Source organism: Chiloscyllium plagiosum, unplaced genomic scaffold (genome assembly GCF_037043375.1).
Source record: "Chiloscyllium plagiosum isolate Xiang-an unplaced genomic scaffold, Cpla_swu_hap1 HiC_scaffold_2, whole genome shotgun sequence".
Lineage (NCBI taxonomy): Eukaryota > Metazoa > Chordata > Chondrichthyes > Orectolobiformes > Hemiscylliidae > Chiloscyllium > Chiloscyllium plagiosum.
Window position 1 is genome coordinate 126418374 of NW_028270140.1, and position 20862 is coordinate 126439235.

The 20862-nt window shown below is 39.9% G+C and overlaps 1 protein-coding gene across 7 annotated transcripts in view; it reads right to left on the bottom strand.

Annotated features, from left to right (window-relative positions):
* The window catches only part of LOC122558001 (microtubule-associated serine/threonine-protein kinase 4-like), a 475290-nt gene that overhangs the window by 105058 nt on the left and 349370 nt on the right, over nucleotides 1-20862 (bottom strand). For 2 of the 7 annotated variants that reach the window (XM_043706358.2, XM_043706376.2), the window contains 5 exons: nucleotides 17084-17153; nucleotides 12911-12931; nucleotides 7279-7357; nucleotides 5699-5856; nucleotides 743-818 (listed from right to left, as the gene is read on the bottom strand). In XM_043706358.2, coding sequence (XP_043562293.2) covers nucleotides 743-818; nucleotides 5699-5856; nucleotides 7279-7357; nucleotides 12911-12931; nucleotides 17084-17153 — 404 coding nt within the window. Of the gene's footprint in view, nucleotides 1-742; nucleotides 819-5698; nucleotides 5857-7278; nucleotides 7358-12910; nucleotides 12932-17083; nucleotides 17157-20862 lie in introns of all 7 variants that reach the window. The other 5 variants (XM_043706350.2, XM_043706373.2, XM_088000634.1 and 2 more) reach the window with 3 other exon arrangements.

Consider the following 20862-nt stretch of genomic DNA (forward strand, 5'->3'; position numbering starts at 1 on the left):
TTTGAAATACATGTCACCAAAGTATATCCATTTTCTAAACTGTTGAATAAAAATGTAAACACACACATTTCAGAATATGTACAAACAAGGAACTTTCTTTTTAAGATGGTTACTAAATCCTGGGAAGGACATTCCTTTTACATTGGGACAGACAGTTTCATTGTGAACTAATGCTAAAATTACAGGAATAAGGTTTCTTAACGGGTTAGAAGTACCTATTTATTGTATTATTATTTTACCATTATTTTATTCCTGGACATGATAATTTAAAAGAAGGATGTGAATTATGCGCACATAATTCTGAGGCTCCACACTCATCCTGATGCCTCTATTTTGTTTTTTTACACTGATTTTACTTGTTGTAAACAATTTAGCCTACCCTTTCTTTGCAATATTTTGTCCCTTCGAAAATAGCGTTTTGAATCTTTAACTCAGGTATCTTATTTAGCTTGCTACTGTACAATTTGAATAGGGAGCAAGCTTAGTAAATCAGACATTTGTTCTGCCAATGAAATGACCAGATCTGGCAAATAAACCTGGTCAAACCTTTAATGCTTTTGCTGAGCAAAAAAAGAAGGTAACTGCTGAGCAAATACACTCAGTAACAATGCAAACTTTTTACAGTTTCTGCATGGTACAAAATAAAAGTTCAAAATCTGGACAAATTTCAGAAACTTGCGACCGTATCCAGATGCTGATAATTTACTACAGTTTGAACTGCATCATCTGTAAACAATCTTGCCTTTGGAAATCGTTCCTTGTAGACATGGTTCATCATGATAATCTCATTATCACAGCATGCTGGCGAACGTCCAGGGCTATAAAGAAGACAAACATTTTATAAGCGACAGTCACTTTATTTACTTTCAGATGGAATAACTGTTCTTGAAATTCTCCTATAAAAGGGTGGCAATTATGATATAAATTCAATAAACTGTTCAGCAGACTTTACTGGTCCAAATAGTTTTAAAGCAGATGGAATACCAGTCCCAGATCAGGCCAAACAACAAATGTTCCAAATGAAGCACCAACATTCTTGCAAAACAATCTAGCTAGCGTAAAAGCATCTTTCCAGAGGTTAAAAGTTAAGATGTCATAGCTATAACACCCCTTAAAGTACAAACAATTATCTGAAGCCATTTCAAATGTATGCAGGTTTATTTGTCGTAATTTAATTTAATTGTCCACATAATTTAAACCATTATAACTTGAAAGGTCTATTTGCATGAATACAGCATTTACACCAAAGAATTGATGTATCCTTCAACAATGCTTCAGCTGTACCTTTGTTCCAAATGCTTTACAATTAATTTTTATTGAATGACATGTAATGGGCTTTTAGCCATGCAACACACCCTGAATCTCTGTTTTAATTACTTGTTAAATTACCAAGATATGTAAAATTACAGACAACCTCAAGTACAAAAATTAAAATAATCAGAACGAATTTTCCAAAATGACATTCTAATAGATTTAATATGGTACTTATTCAATAGTTATTAATAGTATACTGAAAATACACCAGAATGTATGTGCATGAAGGCTCACATCAGCCTCAAGTTCAAACACATCCAAAAAGCTCCATCTGTTCTCCAAAAATACTTTCAATTTTGAAAATATCTGCAGAGGTAGTCTAGTCAAGATCCAAAAGTAGCTTGCTGTGGTGATAAGCAAGTAACAATGGATTTGGTATGGGGGCCTAAAGCTCTCTGAACTGATGTGAGACACAGAAGCTGATGACTGCGTAAGTTCTACTAGAGCCTCACATTCCATTACGTAAAGGTGGCTTATTCGGGTTGATTCACCCAATATCAGCCTAACTCACACAGAAGGTCACAGATTTTTAAGCACAAATTATTCTCAGAGTAACCGGAGTTTCCATAAACTTTTGTGTGACTTTCTAAATCACTGCACCGGAAACTGACCCGACTACCAAAACCGGCCACCTTCTAAAAGCTGCCCTTCAAACCCCACACCATCCTGACGTGGAACTATATTGCTGTTCCTTCAATGTCACTGGATCAAAATTCTGACATTCCCTTCCTCACATCACTATACCTACACCAGAGACAGTTCAGAGCAGTTCAAGGCAGCAGCTCACCACCACCTTCTCAAGAGTAATTAGGGACAGGCAATAAGTGCTGGCCCAGCCAATCGTGCCCACATCCCCTGAAATAATATAAATCAGATAAAGGAGAAATGAAACATGGTATCTCAGTACAAGTAGAGAACAGCTCTGATTGTTGTGGTTCTGTTCGCCGAGCTGGGAATTTGTGTTGCAGACATTTCGTCCCCTGCCTAGGTGACATCCTCAGTGCTTGGGAGCCTCCTGTGAAGCGCTTCTGTGATGTTTCCTCTGGCATTTATAGTGATTTGTATCTGCCGCTTCCAATGTCATATGACAAGCAACATGAGTTCGACTGGGACAACACTACTATTATAGGACAAGCCAAACAGAGAACAGCCAGGGAATTCCTAGAGGTATGGCACTCATCCACAGATTTGATCAATAAGCACATCGACCTGAACCCAATATACTGGCCACTGCAGCTGGAACTGACAATCGGAAGCAGCAGATACAAATCACTATAAATGCTGGAGGAAACATCACAGAAGCGCTTCACAGGAGGCTCCCAAGCACTGAGGATGTCACCTAGACAGGGGACGAAATGTCTGCAACAAAAATTTCCAGCTCGGTGAACAGAACCACAACAACAAGCACCCGAGCTACAAATCTTCTCCCAAACTTTGAACAGCTTTGATTTTTTAAAATGATCTTACCACTCCTAAAAATATCAAGAGATGTATTTTAGAGTGATATTTTTAAAAATATTGCTGCCCAATCTGTCATGCCTAATTTTGTGTTTGGCAACGTGCAACGAAGTTTGAGCAGAAACCTGGGGCCAGGGGTAGGATTAATATTTTTTAAACCAAATGCAATTCTGATTGCTCTCAATCGTTACTCCAACACAATGAATTAGTGCTCTGTTCTATTGGAAAATATCCACGTAAGAGACAACGAGGAGTTGCACTGAGTGCTAAATTAACTCTGCACTGATCTGAAAGTCCATTCACAGTTATAGTGCCTGGTTCTCAAGGAGCCACTGCTTCTTATATTAAAGCTCAGGTGATGCACAATTGAGTATCTCATTCGGAGAAAATGAAATGATCTTGATTAGAATACACTACATAATGCAGACAAAAAACAAAAATGGTGTCAATGATCAAGCAAATTATAGCATGGTGAAGTCAAAATACCAGTGAATATTAATTACTTAACAGCTGCCAACACAAGACAAATCTTTCACGTAAGAGCATTTTTAGAGGCAGGGGACAGAAGACATTTTTGTCCAAGGATTTTCCAGGCCTAATTACAGCTTTGCATAGTCTGGGAGTTTCAGATTAATCTGGAATTTCAGCCAAGATATTTCTAGACAGAGGATCCAAAGCTATCCCAGTAACCTTAGATTCTGTTTCCGACCAATGCATGCCAATTAGAGCAAAGGTGACAACTAAAAAATCCTGAACCTGTTTGAAATCATTAGCATCAGCTGCAGGCTGCTGCAATGTTTTCCATGACTTAAGTTAGATGTTCAGGACTCAAGGTATTTCCAAACTGCCACTTTCCTTTGAGAAGTTTAAGGCTAAAACACATACTGTATGGCTTCATTTTTTTTTAAAAATGTAAGTCTCAAAGAAGCCCAGTTTATGAAGCAAATTTATGGAGATGAAATGATTCTAAGTGAGTTAGAACTCATTAAGAGCTGCTGTTGCTGTTGCTACTTGTAGTTCCTGGCCGGAAACCTGTTGTAATGGTATACTGTCTTATCTGTTTTGTGCCATTGATTCAATCGTATCAATCGAAATTAATGCCCAATCACTTTTAAATTTTAAGTTACAGTCCAGAAAGCTTGGCTTCTTCTTTTTGTTCTGCTAGTTCTCGGATTAGAGAACAACTGTACAATATCCAATTTAATACAGCACCTAATTAAATAACTCCACAGAGACCATATCCCATCACCAAGTCACCCTTTATTTATAAATGGAAAGTCCGTGACACTGAGAGCTGACACTTAGGGAGCAGGATGACTGATCAGAACCTCTGACACTCCTGTTTATATCTGTCACCCCAGGACTCCCTGATTGGACGAGATTAACAGTCCCAATCAGAGAACCCATACTCTATGAGGTCCATCTGGCTGGCCTTGTTACAATCACTGCAGCCAGGCTTACTACTTAGTAGGAATAAAAATTCGTACTTTCAGATAGGTCAATCTTTAGTAGTCACTCTTGCATGAGATTTCAATTTTTGTTGCTCTTTTCTTCCCTTTTAACACCCATTGCTGCATTCATTTTTGAGATTCCCTCAGATTCCTCTTTTTTTTATTAAAACTGACCAAAATTAGGCAATTGTTTAATCAAATCTGTGGTTAACTACAAGAGATGTAAGATAAAGCTGTCAAAAAACAATGCAAGTGAGAAATTGTTGAGTTGGTATTAAGAGCATATAAATACAAACAACTCAGTGTGACTTAGCACTGAATAGGACTTTGTTGGGAGTTGGGTATGGGAGATCTTAATCTCCATATAAAAATCTGACTTAGTTTGTATTCCACATTTGACCTTTAAATACAGTTTATTGTTTAAACTCTAAATTTCATCCAGACTTAAGCAGGGAGAGACAAGCTCACTACTTGAGAGCAGTTGAAGATATCTAATCAGGGATATCAGCTTAAACTGTGTTTTCTGTACTTGGAGCTGAGCTAACTCAGATCATATAAATAGAGAAATCTTGGCACAGCTTAGCACAGAATGCAACATTGAGCAGAATGTTGGGAATTGGATGAGGAAAGGAGTTGGGGGAAGGAGGTGCTTTTTAACTAAACTTTTGTCACTCTAGGCATTGGTTCTGATTCTTTAACAGGCAAAGAAGTTAGCTGTTTGGTCAGTATCTGGCAACTAGTTAAAGTTCATTCTATTCCTAAAGTTTAAAATGGTATAGGAACTGGTGGCAAAGTTAACAACCTCTCTCCAGTGGCGGCACGGTGACTCAGTGGTTAGCACTGCTGCCTCACAGCACCAGGGAGCCAGGTTCAATTCCAGCCTCGGGCAACTGTCTGTATGGAGTTTGCACATTCTCCCTATGTCTGCGTGGGTTTCCTCTGGGTGCTCAGGTTTCCTCCCACAGTCCAAAGATGTGCAGATAAGGTGAACTGGCCATGCTAAATTGCCCATAGTGTTAGGTGCATTAGTCAGAGGGAAATGGGTCTGAGTGGGTTACTCTTTGGAGGGTCGGTGTGGACTTGTTGGGCCAAAGGACCTGTTTCCACACTGTAGATAATCTAATCTAATCTTAATAAAATATATATTGAGATGAAAATATGTAACAGAATAAAATAATGAATTTGGTAAATAAAACATGCTAGGAATGGTAGGACAGGTAATGTGGCACTGTATTTTGTTAATTTGTGGGATGTGGGTTTCACTGCTCATCCCTAATTGCCCTTCAGGCAGCATTTTGGCATTGATTCCCTTTAGTGTATCCAGCTCTGTGCTCCACGCAATATTTTTTTTAAAAAATGACTGAAGCAATTCCATCTCTAATTGTAACATAGAGCAATCCACTTTTCCTCACAATGATTTTTTTCATTAATATTGATGAGAAGAAATTTTCGTCTTTAAGCTGATGACTACAAACCTAAGACTCCGGGAGCGCGGTCGCATCGCAGGAGGCCTCCGTTTCTCATCATTGGCGATGGCATCTGTACTGCAGAAATGCTTGGAAAGAAAGTGAAGTTCATCCGGAGTTGGTTGGTATGGCAACTGATGCAGCTTTTCCTGAGATGAACATGACGACTGGAAAAATAACAGAGGCAGAACATTACAGTTCAATGCATAGATTGCCTTTCACGATAAAAAAAATGCTAGATCTTAAAAGTGCCAGGAATTCTAGTAGAGACATGGGCAGGATCAATCAGGAGAAGCAACGACAATAGACAGAACATCAAACTATAATAAACTAAAGGAGGCCATTTTTTATTCTGAAGTCATTTATGCTATCCAATTCACTTTCATGAAAGGAGTGGATTAATAAGAATTGGAGTCTAATGATGATCATGAATCCATTGCCGATTGTCAGAAAAACCCATCTAGTTCACTGATGTCCTTTAGGAAAGGAAACTGCTACACTTGGTCAACATCTGAATCCAGATCCACAACATAGCGGCTGACTTTCAACTGTCTTCTGGGCAAAAGTTAATAAAATATCTTTAAAGATGAAAATAAGTAATGGAATAAATTAATGAATTTGTTAAAAAAGCACATTAGGAATGATAGGACAGGGATGGGCAATAAATATTGGCCTAGTCAGTGATACCCTCATCCCATGAATGAATAAAACAAAACTCAATGACTTTTCAGTGAGTCACAGAAAAAGTTAGTTTACTTTTGAATATGCTGTCAAAATGTTACCATAATTATTCATTACATGCTAACTCTGCTCATCATTTAATTACCAACTCTCTGCTCAGTCCCAATAAGAATTACTTGACTCTTCAACTGATTCAGCTGAATAAGTATTGGTTGCTGGAAATCAGAAACACCAGAAATTGCTGGGAAAACTCAGCAGGTCTGGCAGTATTTGCAGAGAGAAAGCAGAGTTAACGTTTTGAGTCCGGTGACCTTTCTTCAATTCTGAGAAGTTAACTCTGCTTTCGTCACACAGATACTGCCAGACCTGCTGAGTTTTCCCTGCAATCTGTTTTTGATTCCAACTATCCCAAAAAACTTGAAAACATTAATCATATACTTTTGATACATATCTTGTCATCAGTTAATGCCTTTAATCCAGCTTGAACACTGCAAACTTTTCTATGTCTCAGTTTTTATCCTCCATCCAAAATTAATTTCAGGGTGGATTAATTGCATATATGTTTTAGGAAGAAAAAAACACAATGATTTCAAAAATAAGCCATTTAATTTACTGCTTGGAGCTGAGAACACACAAACTTGCTAAATCTTTTCTCCAATAGATTCCCTGATTCTTTAAGATTGCAAAGAAAGGAAATCTGAATATATGGAAGCAGATCACTGCAGTGGATCAAAACACGTGCCATCAAATACTGGAATTCTTGGCACTATTTTAACTTACGTGCAAATAATAGGTTCAACTTTTAGCAAGTTAATGCATAAAATTGTTATTGGTTTCTGCTCATAGGAAATTTTATAGTTCCAGTCCAAGAATAAGACATCATATGGATGAGATAATAAGAAACTTACAGACACAGTGGAGCTTGGAGTATTCGTGCCATATCCAGATGATGGGAGAGAAGCCAAAGACCATCGACGCCCATCACTCCTAAAATAATTTTAGAAGTTATTTCAATATCACCACTAATGTCCATTTAAGGTCAACCACCTATCAACAATAACTTGTTTCTTCACTTAACATGACTTGTGTGTATTGCACTTCAGTGGAAGTGGAAAGCCATTTTACAGTGGAAGCTCACACTGATGCTGCATTTACAGCATAAGCTTGTCATTAAAATACACCAGTGGGAAAGTTAGTAAAGACATAGTTCAAAATTAGGAGTGCATTATTTTTTTAATTGGAATTGAACATAACATTTAAGCAACACAAATGGTGATCATGCAGAATATCTTTGTATTTCAGAGGTATTGGCTTCTTACACAGATCCCTAGGCTTGAGTGGTCTGGCAAGCTTAAAAAATAGATAAACCTCCAGAGCCAGATAAAATGTAACCTTCGTTGTTCAGTGAAGCAGGTGAGGAAATAGCAGGGATGCTGGCAATAATGTTCAAATCCTCTCTGGCCATGGGAGAGGTACAGGAGCTAATATGGTACTGTTATTCAAGTAGGAAGCAAGTGATAAACCATGAACTTTACAGGCCATTCAGTCTAACCTCACCGGCGAGAAAATTATTGGAAATTAATTCTTTCCGTCAGAATTTAACTTTTTTTGAATCAGTAACCAGGTGTTTAGGTGAGGGTAATACATTTGACATAGTCTACTTAGACTTCAGCAAGGCTTCTGATTAAGTCCCACATGGGAAACTGATTACTGATAAGAGTCATGGGAGCCAATGAAATTTGGCTAATGGATCCATTATTGGCAGAGGGACAGAAAGCAGAGGGTGATGGTTGAGAGATGTTTCTGTGACAAGAAGCCTCTGCCCAATAGGGTTCCACAGGGATTGGTGTTGGGGCCCTTGCTGTTTTGGTGCATGTGAACAATTTAAATGTGAAAAAAGATGGGTTGATAAGTTAGTTTGTGGATGATATGAAAATTGGCAAAAAATGGTAAAGAGTCATTGAGACTTAGAGATGTACAGCACGGAAACAGACCCTTCGGTCCAACTCCTACATGTTGACCAGATATCCCAATCTAATTTGTCCCATTTGCCAGCACCCGGCCAATATCCCTCTAAACTCTTCCTATTCATAAACCCATCCAGATGCCTTTTAAATGTTGCAATTGTACCAGTCTCCACCACTTCCTCTGGCAGCTCATTCCATACACGTACCACCCTCTGCGTGAAAAAGTTTGCCCTTAGGTCCCTTTTAAATCTTTCCCCTCTCACCCTAAACCTATGCCCTCTAGTTCTAGACTCCCCCAACCTAGGGAAAAGACCTTGTCTATCTATCCTATCCATGCCCCTCATAATTTTATAAACCTCTATGAGGCCACTCCTCAGCCTCCGGCGCTCCAGGGAAAACAGCCCCAGCCTGTTTAGCCTCTCCCTACAGCTCAAATCCTCCAACCCTGGCAACATCCTTGTCAATCTTTTTTGAACCTTTTCAAGTTTCACAACATCTTTCCAATAGGAAGGAGACCAGAATTGCATGCAATATTCCAAGATGATAGCCTTAAGAGTAAAAGAGGACATAAACTGGCTGAAAACATGAGCTGATCAATGGAAAACGGAGTTCAGTCTGGATAAGTGTGAGGTGATGCACTGGGACAGGACAAACAATGCAAGGGAATACACGTTAAACAGTAGGACCTGGGGAAGTACTGAAGATCAGAGGGACTGTAGTGTGCATGTCTACTGGCAGGACAGGTAAAGTGATTAAGGAGGTAACAGGACATTTGTCTTTCCTAGCCATAGCATGGAGTTCAAGAACAGGGAGGTTATGCAGGAACTGCACAAAAAGTCAGTTCAGCCACAGCTATAGTATCATGTGCAGGTCTGGAATCTACATAGGGATGAGATGTGATTGGTGAAAAGGGTACAGAGGAGATTCACCAGGACTTTTGGTAGCACGGTGGCTCAGTGGTTAGCACTGCTGCCTCAAAGCACCAGGGACACAGGTTCGATTCCAGCCTCGGGCGACTGTTTGAGTGGATTTTGCACATTCTCCCAGTGTGTGCGTGGATTTTCTCTGGGTGCTCCGGTTTCCTCACACAATCCAAAGATTTGCAGGTTAGGTGAACTGGCAATGCTAAGTTGCCCATAGTGTTCAGGAATGTGTACGTTAGGTGCATTAGTCAGGGGAAATATAAAGTAACAGGGTAGCGGAATAGGTCTGGATGGGATACTCTTCAGAAGGTCAGTGTGGACTTGTTAGGCCTAATGGCCTGTTTCCACATTGTAGGGATTCTGAATTCTGAAATTACCTGGGCTGGACCGTTTTAGTCAGGAAGAGATATTGGATAGAGTCATAGAGATGTACAGCACAGAAACAGACCCTTCAGTCCGACTCGTCCATGCCGACCAGATATCCCAACCCAATCTAGGCCCATTTGCCAGCAGTTGGGCCATATCCCTCCAAACCCTTCCTATTCATATACCCATCCAGTTGCCTTTTAAATGTTGTAAACGTATGAGCCTCCACCACTTCCTCTAGCAGCTCATTCCATTTACGCACCACACTCTGCGTGAAAAAGTTGCCCCTTAGATCCCTTTTACATCTTTCCAATCTCACCCTAAACCTATGCCTGCTAGTTCTGGACTCCCCCACCCCAGGGTAAAGACTAGGGTTGTTTTCCTTAAAGCAGAGGAGATTGTGAGGGAACACTATTGAGATGTATAAATTATGAGGGGCATACATAGGGTAGATAGGAAGAGACCTTTCCCCTTGATGGAGTGATCAATGACCAGGGGACATAGATAAGATATGGGGCAAGGATATCGAGAGGGTGAGATGAAAAATCCTTCAGCCATAGGCTGGTGGAAATCTGGAATTCACTGCATGTGAGGATGGTAGAGGCAGGGGAGATAAGATTTTAAACTCTGGTCTCTTTCCATTTCTTTTGGATAAGGACTTTAAGATCTAGTCGCTTTTCTTTGGCTGTGTTTCTTTTAATTCTTCTCATTTTTAAAAAAGTTCTGGTTTTGTATTTTAAGATGGCAGCAGAGAATGGTAACTTTTCACGGTACTCCTGTATTCCTGTACTTGAGTACACATGGCAATAAAAACTAATTCCAATGCCAAGGCATACAAGCTTATGGGCCAAGTGATGGAATATGTGATAGTATGGTTACGTGTTTGGTTTTGACAATATAGACTTGATGAGCCGAAGGGCCTTTGTCTGTGCTGTAGACCTCTCTGACTCTAAATTTCAAAAAACATTATTATTTTAAAGAATAATTATTTTGCAGTTCATGACCCAGATTCTATTATAGCGAAACATCAGTCCAGCTTGTTTACGCATGTTACCCTTCTATATGTCAAGTTGCTGAAAGCGTGAGCTCTTAATGCTGCTGAATGAGAGAAACTAGCCACCTGTGATACAAACCAACTGGGCAAGCAACTGTGAGTCCCTAATAAAGTGAAAGATTGAGAAATAAATAGTGTAAGGACTGAGAATGGGCAAACTCAATGTCACATCATGTGCAGAAAACGAAATGAAGAGAGGGACAGAAAGATTGGATTTAGAGACAGAAAAGTTTAAAAATAAAGCTTTAACAACAAGTAAAACCTGAAGGATCGAGACCTATCACTAAGAGTTAAATTTAACCTACAGTAAAAAGAAACTTTAACTGGAAGTGATTTCCCTTTCTCTGTCATGCCTGCTGCAGGTACAGGAGCTTCATATTATTCTTTATGTTTCAGATCAGAGACAATCACTGAAGCCAATGGTGAAATGTCACGGCTCGATAGCAACCTGTATGTTTAATAGCAGACTCATCATTTGCCTGAAGCTGCTGCACCACTTACACAAAAAAATGGCAATGAACAGTATTTGCTTCATTGTTGTTCTGAGTGCAAAATCTGGCTCTATGTTTAATATTAATATAGTCGCGGAGTCATGCAGCAGAGGAACAGACCCTTCGGTCCATCTCGTCCATGCCAACCAGATATCCTAAACGGATCTAGTCCCATTTGCCAGCATTTGGCCATAACCCTTCCTCTTCATATACCTATCCAGATGGCTTTTAAATGTTGTACTGCCTCCACCACTTCCTCTGGGAGTTGCATACACACACCAACCTCAGTGAAAAAGCTAGCCCCAGGTCCCTTTTAAATCTTTCCCCTCTCACCTTCAACCAATGCCCTGTAGCATTGGACTTTCCCACCCTGGGAAAAAGACCAGGGCTATTCACCCTATCCATGCTCCTCATGATTTTATAAATCTTGAGTGTGTACCACCACCAATAGGTAAGTCTCTCATGACTGTTTGCGACAGCTTGCTCTGTTTGCCTGGATCACACTGGTGACTATAGTTCAAAGACATTCTATTGGCTATGAAGCTCTGTGGGGAAAAGTGTGTCAGGAATGAAAGACCCTTTTTTTTGTTATTAAGCCAAGACAAATCAGTGACCCAGAGAAAGTGAGGACTGCAGATGCTGGAGGCCAGAGTCGAGTGTGTGGTGCTGGAAAAGCACAGCAGGCCAGGCAGTATCCGAGGCGCAGGAGAATCGACGTTCCATCATTCCTAATTAGATTAGATTAGATTACTTACAGTGCGAAAACAGGCCCTTCGGCCCAACAAGTCCACTCTTGAAGGGCTTATGCCCGAAACGTCAATTCTCCTGCTCCTCAGCTGCTGCCTGGCCTGCTGCACTTTTCCAGCACCACAAAATCAGTGACCCACAAACTAATTTTCTAGTAATGTCGTAAACCATTGAAAGGTACTTCAGGCATAAAAGAACAAAACAGACTCAGTGGAGAATTTTAAACAGGCTGGGATGAAAGCAAATGCGGAACAGAACCTGGCTTCCATCAGATGAAGGGTTCATATTTCAGAACCACTCATCACTCAGATCCACCAACTACTGTTGGAAGATGATATAGTCAGGCCTAGCCTGAATAAATGATAGGATATGAGAATATGAAGCCTGAGAGATGAAGCATGCCTGATACGTAGCACTGTAAACAGAATAAAAGGTTAAGAATGAGCAAAGATTATTAACTTGCTAAAACGCATTGAGAACTATAGGAATCAGAAACCTGACAGAAAAAAGCATATCTTTCCCTGATCCAAAGTCTTGACTTTGTCTTGCAACCTTTTATGCAAAGTGATTTAGTTGTTTTTCAGCTGGCATCCTCAGAATGCCGTCTAACAGAACCTTTAAATCACCCTCATCAATGAATGAACCCTTCATTACAAATGTAAAGGAAATGTTCCCAGAAGACAGAACATTAAGGAATTACAGTTAGAAGCTGAAGTTTGTCTCTGTTACTTGCAAGTTCTGTGCCTAAACCTTCAGCTACGTGGACAATAAAAATGAAATATGAACTGTATAAAGTGTGTCCTTAAACCACAACCTGCCACTTGTCCTGCAAATTTTCTTTCTCTCGAAAGGAAGGAAAACATACATGTTAAATTTCACAGCAAAAATAAAAACACAAGTAAGACAAGTTATGATAAAGCAGACAAAACTGGCTTTGGTAAGTGAGTAGCATGATGCAGATATTTTCATAAACCACCCCCATGCTGAATTACCTGTCGGTTCTGTGGCCGTGGCTGAAGGATATCACAGGGTAGTTAAGAAGCAGAAAAACAAAGGCAAAATGTACACTTTTAACATATTCAATCATGAAATGGTGAGTGACAAAATCAGAATAACGTTTATACAGCAAACGCATTTATAGTTTATATTCTTCCTACAAGACTCCAAAGTGGCTACCAATTTCAATGTACTAATTGGCCCAAGATATTCACAATTTAAGTTGCATGCAGATCAATTCATCTCTTCTAAACTGTCATTACAATACAATCAATGAAATCTTAATATCAAGGCTATCTGTTCCTGTTATTTTAACTACAGTAGACCAGAAGGTCAATCACACTTGAAAAATCTTAAAATCCAGGCCAAAATATATGCCCAGCAAAAATGTAAAGTACTGATGTTGGTGAAGCTGGTTTCCATCTCAAAGTCTGGAATAAGACACAAAGCTGGTAATTCAAATTAAATGCACGTGACACACTTTATTGAATGAGTTTATTCTTCAAGGATATCTTTCACCATGATCAAACATTTTTTTAAAAATGCATGGTTTTCAGTGTCTGATGCAAAGTGTTCATTAAATTCACTCTGAGTCAATTTGGTTGTGGAGTCATCACAAGGATTCCATCCTGGATTAGACTTGGTATTTACAGTTTCAAAATCTTTCCTTCACAACAAATCATCTTCCCCTTTATCCACTATCTTGCATGTTCCTCATTTTTTTTGAATGATCTCATGTCAATTCATGCATCAACAACATTCTATAATCTGATGACAAAAATCACAAGAAACCTCAAATAGGGCATTACAGCACAATGGCTCAGTGGTTAGCAGTGCTGCCTCACAGCACCAAGGACGCAGGTTCAATTCCAACCTCTGGTGACTGGCTGTGTGAAATTTGACATTCGCCCAGTGTCTGCGTGGGTTTCCTCTAGTGTCCAAGGATAAGAAAGCTAGGTGGATTAGTCAAGGTAAATGTGGAGTTACAGGGGACTGGGATGGGCTATTCTTCAGAGGGTCTGTACAGAGTCAAGCCTTTTTCCACATTGTAGAGTTATGGAGGAAGTCAGCAGATCAGAAAACGTGTATGGAGAGAAACAGTTGATGTCGAGAGTTTTATCTAACTCTTCCTCAGAAGTGAAAGGGGCTGAAAAATGCTGCTTTTTAATGTTATAAACAGTGGGGGTGCAAGATTGAGGGTAGCCAGAGCTAAAGGCAGACGTTGCTAACATTCAGATGCCAAATGAGTGTTATTGAAAATTTGAAAAGGGGAAAATGTCCACACTGCTCAGAGCAAAGTCAACAAGATACTGTTGTGAGGGCAAATGGAAGAAAACTAGAGAAGGTGAATGAGGGTACGACTTATACAGTTAATGGTTGGACCCTGGAGAGTGTTACCAAACAACAGACCTAGAAGTGTAGGTGCATAGTTCCTTGAAAGTGGAATTGAAGGCAGGCAGGTGGTGAAAGCAGCATTTGGAATGCTTACCTTCATTGGTCAGTGAATTGAGTATCGGAGTTGGGATGTCATGTTATGACTGTTCAGATAAGAATACTGGTGAGAATATTTTAGAATACTGCATTCAATTCTGATTGCCCATCTATAGGAATTATATTGTTAAACTTGAGAGGGTGCAGGAAAGATTTACAAGGATGTTGTCAGGGTTGAGGGATGGAGTTCTTGGGAAAGGCTGAATAGTCTGGGGCTGTTTTTCCTCAAGCGTTGAAGGTTGAGAGGTGACCTTATAGTAGTTTATAAAATCATGAGAGGCATGGATAGGGTAAATAGACTTGGTATTTTTCCCAAGGTAGGGGAGTCCAAAACCAGAGGGCATAGGTTTAAGGGGAAATTTAAAAGGGATCTGAGGGGTAACTTTTTCATGCAGAGGGTGGTGTGTATATGAAATGAGCTGTCAGAGAAAGTGGAGGAGGCTAGTATAAATACAACATTTAAAAGGCATCTGGATGGGTAGATGAATAGGAAGAGTTTAGAGGGGTATGGACTAAATGCTAGTAAATGGGAGTAGATCAGATTGGGGTATCTGGACAAGTTGGATTGAAGGGTCTGTTACTGTGCTGTATGACTCGATGTAGACAAGCAGGAGGCTGGAAGAACACAGCAGGCCAGGCAGCATCAAGAGGTGCAGAAGTCAATGTTTCGGCTCTAATACTTCTTCAGGACCGCAGGTGGGTGTAGGGGGAGCTGCAGATATAGGGTGGCAGGGGCAGGGTGGTGAAGCGGGGATAGGTGGAGGGTAAGAGCTGGTTGGTCAATGGGAGGAATGAATCTGGTTGGAGGGAGGGAGGATTGGAATAGAAGGGGAGGGGCTGGGAGGGGGTCAGGGATGGGCGGGTGGAGATTATTTGAAATTAGAGAACTCAATGTTGAGTCCTCTGGGCTGTAGGATGTGCAGGTGGGAGATGAGGCGTTGTTCCTCCAACTTACGCTATGGTTCATTTTGGCAATGGAGAAGGCCAAGGATAGTCATGTTGGAAAGGGAGTGGGAAGGCGAATTAAAACAGGCAGTGACTGGGGACGTCCGGTCGACCCCTGCAGACTCACCTGTGATGCTCGGTGAACCGTTCCCCAAGTTTACGTTTGGGGTTGTCAGTGGGGAAAGAGTGTCGCACACCAAGAACTGTCGAAGGGAATGGTCCTTGCAGAAGGCAGAGAGTGGTGGGGAGGGGAGAGGCCTCCCTCAGACATATCTTCAAAGTATGACTCGATATAGGCATATACTCAGAAAGCTTTCACCTCCATTAAACCATTCACCTTTTCAGTGGGCCAAACATGATGCCAGAATGGGTTGTTGAGGCACACTTCAAAATGTTGAACTATATTAGGGCTCCTCGTACAACATCAATTTGGGCCTTGTGTCTTTGCAGGCACCTCTAGGTCTCATTAGTTAAAAGGGAACTGAACACATCCCACTTGAATAAGGGACAACTATTGCATGTATTATTACCAAGGAACTTCACATTCAATGGTCGTAAAGCATATCTGCAAAGCGTTGTGCAGGTAATTTCATTTATGGAAAAGCTTTATAATTGAAAATGACAGTGGGCTCTAGCTGGGTTCTGCTCTAGAACTATTCAGCTCCATTGCTCTTCTGGACTTAGACAATTAAGTGCATATGTAGGCATTATATTTCTGCTTGCAATGTAACCGTTCTGAGAAATTTCAACCATCTATTCTAAAACATGTATCTCAAGATCAGGCCAGCATTGTTCCCTGTGCTCTTCAAACAGTTGGTCTTGGGCAACTTCTTCAGTGTGGATTTTTCTTCCTCCATTCTCACACTGGTTTTTCACTAATACCAAATTACCTTGCTGCTGCAGTTATTTTGACAAGTTCACAAAGTTTATACCTTTTAGTTTAAAACCTGCTTCATTTTTTTTTCCATAGGACCAATTTTTGTTCATCATTAACCACGAGCGATCTGTTCTGTGTGGGCGTATTCTCAGACTCCTGCACACTTCTTAGTCACATGGCCAATGCTTCCCCTGACCTGTGCACACAGTTCCGTACATGGTGACTGGCTTTGGCACATAGACTGCGGCATGGACTTCCAGTTCCGGAAGTTGCTGCCACACACAGATCTTGAAGGGCCGTGCAACCGAAAAGAAAATCGGAGGGAGTGCTGAACATGACCCATATTGCCTGCTTGATCCCATGGGCTGACTTACACCAGGACTGCATCATGCATCTTTGAGATGAAAAATTAAGCCTAAATTTTATTGAGAATATAGCACTTTTTTTAGCAAAAAAGGCAAGTTGACCTAAGTAGAAAATATATACCTAAACATAATTTTTGGTGTCAAAAATATAGGATTGTCTCACATGTCAGATCGATTTTGCATTTTATTCAGAAGAACTCTGATGCTTTTAGGCGTTGATTACATATCTAATCACCTACAGGGGCCAAAATTTTACAAGAGGCTGAATAGCCTCTTTCCGCACTGTAGGGATTCTATGAGCACATGTATTTCCACTCATACTGGTTTCTCCTCCACTTACCATTCACCTATTCAGTGGGCCAAACATGGTGCCAGAATGACTTGGTCCAAAATGTTAATACATTTCTTCAAGATATTAAAACGGTGACAGAAAGCCAAAACATCCACTATTACTAATACTACTTAATTGAGAAGACTTTGCTTCTACTCACCTTCGAGCAAAGGAAAAATGAGCTGAGGCACTAGGAGAGAAATTTCTCGGGCTGTCTTGAGGGCTGTTTCCTGCTAAAAAGATGAATATCTTTGATCAGCGTATATAGCCTTGAGAAATGATATTAAAACAGGAATTGCTTCACAGTGTAAATTTAATAAAGCACTTTTAAGCCAACGTTTTATTCTTGGACTCAAGGAAGTATGGGTTTTTAAAAGGTTTCATTCGAAAACAATACATATACATATTTTACTATGCTACTGTCCAGTTTTATCACTATACGTAGAAGAAATGATAAGCATTTTGGTGTTGTTAGTTTGGTTGTATGCATTATTGAATGGTGGTGGGAGTGACTTGCCAAGAAGACTTGGAAACAATCCCTGAGGTTCATTTGGATTAGGCTGTTTTCTTATCTTTTCCAAATTATTCTTTCTCTTCACCTTCTGTGAAAACATTGATATGTTTCCTACATTAAATACAAGCATGTTGCAAGCTATCCTTAATGGACCCCTTCAACTGCATTGAAGGCTGATATGTGCCAACCTTGTGAAGTGGAAGCTCTGAGGCTCAGAAAGACAGCTGCCGGGAAGTACTATCTCGGGGATAGATATGTGAAAACGCACTTATCCAGAAATTGTTGTCGACCTTGATTAGTTTACATCAAGGTAAGTCATTGTTGCTCAAGCTTCACATCTCCAACTGTGTAACTGCTATCCAATGGGAATATTTTCAGTACTCACACTTAAGTAGGAAGATAACTGTAATGTACTCCCCATCATTTTGGTGAGCTGCACCAGCCAGGTAGGTCCACAGTAATCTCAGGTACTCTCTCAGTAATCTGTTAATGACTAATAGACCCGACCTGATTCGCTGAATGGTGGAGCAGTCAATTATTAGATTTGCTCCACTACATTCAGAATCCTACCTGAAAAACAACAATCCCTATGTCAGATACAACAAAATACATTAAGGTCAAAATAACCTATCAAAACTGAGCCAATTAAGACAAAGCTGTGTTCTGAAATCTAAAGCTATTTTCACTTTGAAGTGATTTAGCACATGTCCTGTGACGAGCTTAGCCATAAAATGTAACCATGGGTCTATTCCATTAATGGATCTCTTTCATTAATGAACCAGTTCCAGTCTATTAGTCAATAACAGAGATTACTGACAGAGAGTTCCTGAGATTACTGCAGACCTATCTGGCTGGGTGTCAAATTAATGATGTAGCTGAAAAGGATCCTTTCATTTCCTCTATGTCCTCTTTTGCGATTGTAACTCTAAGAAAACAAGTTTAGGGCTATTGGGAAAGGAATGAGGACTGGGATTTCATGGGTACAGTAGGTTGAACAGTCTCCTTGAGGGCATTTAGCCAATCACATGTAACATCGAGAAATACAGGTTAGAGACAATATGGTGTAATAAGGTCATCTTCCATTCACCACAGTTAAATAGAAAATAAGATTAATATCTCACTGGCTTAAACATTACAGATAAATAGTTATAGTTTAGTGATTGAAAAATAACCTCAATCTTACAACCTGTGCTAAATGTGCAGATTTAAAGGTTTCATTGACATTTAACCAACAATTTATATTTGTCTTCACGTACAACTACTTTTTGCCACTATGTACATTGTTGTGTGTTTATGCAGGTATAAAGGGAAGGTAAAGTCACCAGAGGACTACAAGACTGCTCTCTCATTAGAAAGAGACACTTAAGCTCAATGGTGATTATCAAGAATATCAGTTAATGTGTGAAGTTTTGTTGCCAAAGTATACAATTTCCTCCAGGTTCTAGATCTGAAGGATGTATTTAAAAAGCCATTTGCATTTCAAAAGTTGCTTTAATGTAAGAAAACATTGCAAGGTGATTCACTGAAATACAACGTGACAAGAATTGACACGGAACCAAAGGATGACCTGAGGAGGAGAGATGAATGCAGTGTAAGATGCAGATTTTAAGAAAATTGTCAAAGGAGAGGGAGAGCTCATGGTGTTTCAGCAGGCAAGGTAGGGAATGCCTGAGCACTGGCATTCAGTTGGTTGAAGATATGGGCGAGACCATGGAGGCATTTGTTTATGAGTATGAGCTTTCTAAATAAAGCTGAGGCAGATAGAAGTCAATGTATGCCAGTAATCACAGGAAAGCTCGGCGAACAGTACAAGTTAAGATAAGGACGATCGTAGATGGGAGATGGGTAAGGAAAGGGTTTCAGCAGCAGACAAGATAATACAGGAGTGGGGATGGGCAATGTTATGTAGATGGAAGTAGGCAGTCTGTTTGATGAAAAACATGAGACAATGAAAACTCAGCTTGGGATCAAAAAAAAGCAAGGTTACAAAAATTCTGGTTGTATGAGAACAGACCATACAGTCCATTGAGCATACTCTGCCACATTCAGTTAGTTCAAGATTAATATGAGTATGATCTCTATGCATCCCCATAGCCCTTGATAGCCTTGCCTAACAAGAACCAATCAAACTCAGTCTTGAAGGTTCCAAATGTCCCGGTATCATCACTGGAAGAGAGAATTCCAGATTTCTCCTATACCTTGTACCAAAAATTATTTCCTGATTCCCCTCTTAAGTAGCTTAGCTCTATTTTTAATTTGAAGAAAATAAGTGTCGGGGCTTCCGGGAAAGGAAAGAAGATTGGGATATCATGGGTACAGTGGGTTGAAGGGTCCCCTTCCATATGATTTTATGTGCTGTCACTTCTGAATCGCCAGAGGAAATTATTTTCTGTATCTATAGAATCTAAATTATTTAAGATTTGCAGTGCTCCAAAAGCTAGTGTTTCCAAATAAATCTGTTGGGTATATCTGATGGGTATATGAATAGGAAGAGTTTGGAGGGATATTGGCCGGGTGCTGGCAAGTGGAAATAGATTTGGTTGGGATATCTGGTCGGCATGGATGGGTTGGACCGAAGGGTCTGTTTCCACGCTGTACATTTCTATGACTCTATGTTGGACTACAACCTGGTGTTGTGTGATTTTTAAAGTATTTAACATTTCCAGATTCTTGATCAAGTATTCAACCTTCCATGCTGAAGAGAACACAAGCCAAATTTGTTGAAATCATCCTCACAATTTAAACCTCACTAAGGCTCTGTATCATTTCAGTGAATCTGCAATGAAGTCTCTCCAAACAACAGAACCTTTCAGAGGGGGAGTGGATCCAGTGACGAGTGAATGGAATAATAATTACAGTGAAAGCAAATTGTCGGTTTGGTGTGTATGTATCTTCCATTGTGAGGTATTTGAGGGCTAACCTAAGTACTATAACAAGCAAAGATGAAAACAGCAATTACCTCAGAGATCGATAAACACGCTGAGCAACTGCTGTTTTTGTTGGCAATAGTTATGCAATTAAACTGACTTTTATTGCTGCATCAAGTCTAATTAAAAGATGAGACGCTGCTTGTAAGGAAAATATTTTGCTTTTCCTGAATTTTGTTTGCTCTGTTATGTTTGTAGTCGAAGACAAGGCTGTATGTGTAGAAATAAAGTTGGTAACAAACCAATAAAATTACCATTTTCTGTACATTTAACAGTCCCAGTATCCCTTCATTAACAATTTCTCTTGTAACGTTTGAAAGCATCCATATGGAATGTTTTTTTGCATTTGATCAATTTCTAATAATCAAGGTGAGCACTTGCGATATGAGATTATTTTCTACAATGACTCCTCCCCTAAACATTTTGACCTTTTTGTCACCATCTGATGCTTTTCAAATAGTCTGAAACCTTCTATAATCTGTTCAATCTGTTCCAATC